The 3051-nt window shown below is 36.9% G+C and overlaps 1 protein-coding gene across 1 annotated transcript; it reads left to right on the top strand.

Annotated features, from left to right (window-relative positions):
• LOC139959174 (protein O-linked-mannose beta-1,4-N-acetylglucosaminyltransferase 2-like) lies at positions 1–1311 on the top strand. The gene has a single exon (XM_071956772.1). It carries the CDS (start codon positions 1–3, stop codon positions 1309–1311), a length of 1311 nt encoding a protein of 436 aa, XP_071812873.1.
• Positions 1312–3051: the final 1740 nt, after the last annotated feature.

The raw sequence follows: 3051 nt of genomic DNA, 5'->3' as shown, positions 1-3051 counted from the left end.
ATGGTGTTTATTGCATCCAAGTCAAGCTCTAAAGTCTCATCCTTTAATATAACTGAAGGCACTAGCGTTTGGAGGGAACCTGAAGGAAACGTATCCAGGTTCTGTCGTTTCCACAATCTTTGTTACTCTAACAAATTTAAAGAATACATCTTTATAAATGGCGCAACATCGGTGCAATACGGTGTGTCCCCGGAAAAAGGGATTCTTAAGGACGTTGCTCTTTTGACGGCTGTGTGGCGAAGAATGGCTTTGGACGTTTATGTAGTTGATCTGGAAACAGTTCGGCGACATCATATGCGAGAATTTATTGAACGAAAACAAGGCAAATACCTTCTTTTTTACCAAACTGTACCAGGAAACATCGGACACATATTTCATGACAGTTTACTGCCACTTTATAATACATTGAAGAAGCGGCAAGAGCTCCTGCCGAATCCAGGTCGAACGCTTGTTATATTATACCCTCATGAGAGATATGATCGACATATGGAACTGTATGATTTCTTTTCGGCAGAGAAACCAATATTGACCAGTCAATTCAAATTCGAACCAGATGAATCTTTGATTTGCTTCGAAGACGTTCTTGTGGGCTTGTCGAATGATACAATGTGGTATCAATACGGAGAGGGTGTCCCCGAGGGACCTGTAGAAAATACGCAGGTTACAGCCACGGATATCAGAGACTTCAACGCCTATTTCACAGACAGACTCGGTCTTCAGATCGACTGCCGCACGGGGAAACGATACGGTGTCCTCATAAGTAGGAAGAAAACTCGTAGAATTCTTAATGAAAAGGAACTATTGGTTGCCGCTGCAGAGGACTTACATATCGATATGGTTGAAGTTAGCTTGGAAGAAAATACTGTTTCGTCCATTATTGAGAAAATTTCATGCGCAGAGTTGTTGATTGGAGTTCACGGTGCGCTTGTAATCTTAGCAATGTTTCTTAAAGCTAATACAGTTTTGCTAGAGGTCTACCCGTATGCACTGAATACAGAACTTTACACAGATTACAAGACAGTGGTTGAATTGCCAGGTATGGAGATAGAGTACTTGGCGTGGAGGAATTTTAACCTTTCCAACACAGTGACCCATGGTTTTGAGTATTTAATACCTCAAGAGATCTCTGGAGGCCAAGCGATCAGTAAAGAAAAGCAAGAAAGAATATTGAATAGTAGTGAAGTTCCGCCGGTTCAATGTTGCCACAACATCGAACTCCAATTCCGGAGACGACAGGACACGATAGTCGATATTCCGGCTATAATTTCACTGATCAAAACTACCAATTGGTACAAAAAGGGCACCAAATAACGCCGAAGAACATTCATGTTTTCTTTCTACTCCTTTATTCCCTTTATTTTCGTTAGGTTATGCTTTTATTTAATACCGGTACTATTTGTAATTTTTCGGGGGCCTTTATTTGTTTAGTGATAAACAAATAACACAATAACACTGCAACACAACAACGCAGTTGTCGGTCAAAATATGTCATCAAAATGAAATAACACGCCAAAATTCAAGTATAAATAATGAAGAGAGACTAGGCAAAGCTATATGATTGGTTTTACAACTGATGAAAGTATTTATATTTCCAAATGTTTGCCAGTATTGAATGATATTGCAAGCTACGCCAGTTTTAACGGTAAATGTCCTTGTCGCCATGTTGTATTTAGGGGTGACCTTTACTTCAATCAATCTTCTTCCTATATCACTGCGATCCCCCCCCCCCCCAAACCCCTTCCACATCAAGAACAATACATTGCTTTTTGATCAGTATAACATATTCCCAAGTGAGGTTAATTTTTTTACAAGGAAGACAAAACTCCACAGGTGGTTGTCCGACACTCTGTTGACTAATAAAGACTAATTAGAGATTAACCGCAAATGACAAGACAAAGGCAATCGTCGTATTTAAGTCGCCACTGTAATTTTTACAAATCATATTGGAAAATTTCACAATTACGTTAAATCTGCGCAAAGAGTAAAACATTTATTTTAAAATATTGATCATAATGTACATACGAGTCATTTATAAATCTCTTATTAACAACCACAGCCTAAAGGCAGAAAAAAAAAATTGTACGGTTTTTTAGCTTCTTCTTATGAAAAGACTGAAACATTACTTTAATCATGTAGTATACAGCAAAATCAAATAAAAAGTAAACGTCATTGTCATAAGTAAAGCAAATCGGTAATGCTGCACACTGTGGCTGTAACAACAGTAACAAAAAATTGCCGGAATGGTTGAAATTATTAGATATTTGAATATTACATACTGTAATTACTTCAGCTTATTCTATTTTCATAAGATGTGTATTACTGTCTTTTAAAAGAAATGTATCTGTAACAAAGAAGCAATGAATTCAATTTTCCTAAACTTGTGCTTTTTTCGTTTTCTTCTTCTTCTTCTTACTCTATGTGTATTCTTTAAACTGAAAAACAAAAATGTTTACTGGCAAAATATTGTTCTCGCTTCCAAAGAGTGGATCAGCGAAATCGTTACGTTATAATTGAGAATCTTCATGGAATAGAGAAAACACACAGGCCATCATTAAAAAAAAAGATGTACTGTCTGATAATTGTTACTTTGACATTAATGACGGATTGCCTAGCCCTAAGACGTAAAAGAAAAAAAATTGTTGTATAATTAGTGCCCGGATAAGATCATGACACAAGCACTATTTCCTAGAAAGATATGTCTAAATATGACAACTTCTGTCCAGAAAGAGGACTTAGACCAAATAATGGCCGTGTTGACTAGGGAACTTGAATACCCAACTATCTTGCTATGCCTTTCTTTAACGCCTTAGTGTCACAGCACAGCCGATTCACAGAGAGATTACAGTAACTACTGTAAATCTTAAAGTTTTGTACCACAGTAAATACTGGATCGTGCTGTCAAATCTGATAAATCGGTAGCATGTGTTATTAAGTTTACAGTAAGAACTGAGGATATTTGTAATTCCAACAATCCCGAACAAATGGAATTGATGGAATTACACATATCCTCAGTTCTTACTGTAATCCTAATAGCACATGCTACCAAATTAT

The sequence above is a fragment of the Apostichopus japonicus genome, chromosome 18 (assembly GCF_037975245.1).
Source record: "Apostichopus japonicus isolate 1M-3 chromosome 18, ASM3797524v1, whole genome shotgun sequence".
NCBI classification, from domain to species: domain Eukaryota; kingdom Metazoa; phylum Echinodermata; class Holothuroidea; order Aspidochirotida; family Stichopodidae; genus Apostichopus; species Apostichopus japonicus.
Note: the sequence above shows the minus strand (reverse complement) of the source record. Positions and strands in the feature narration are given on the sequence as shown.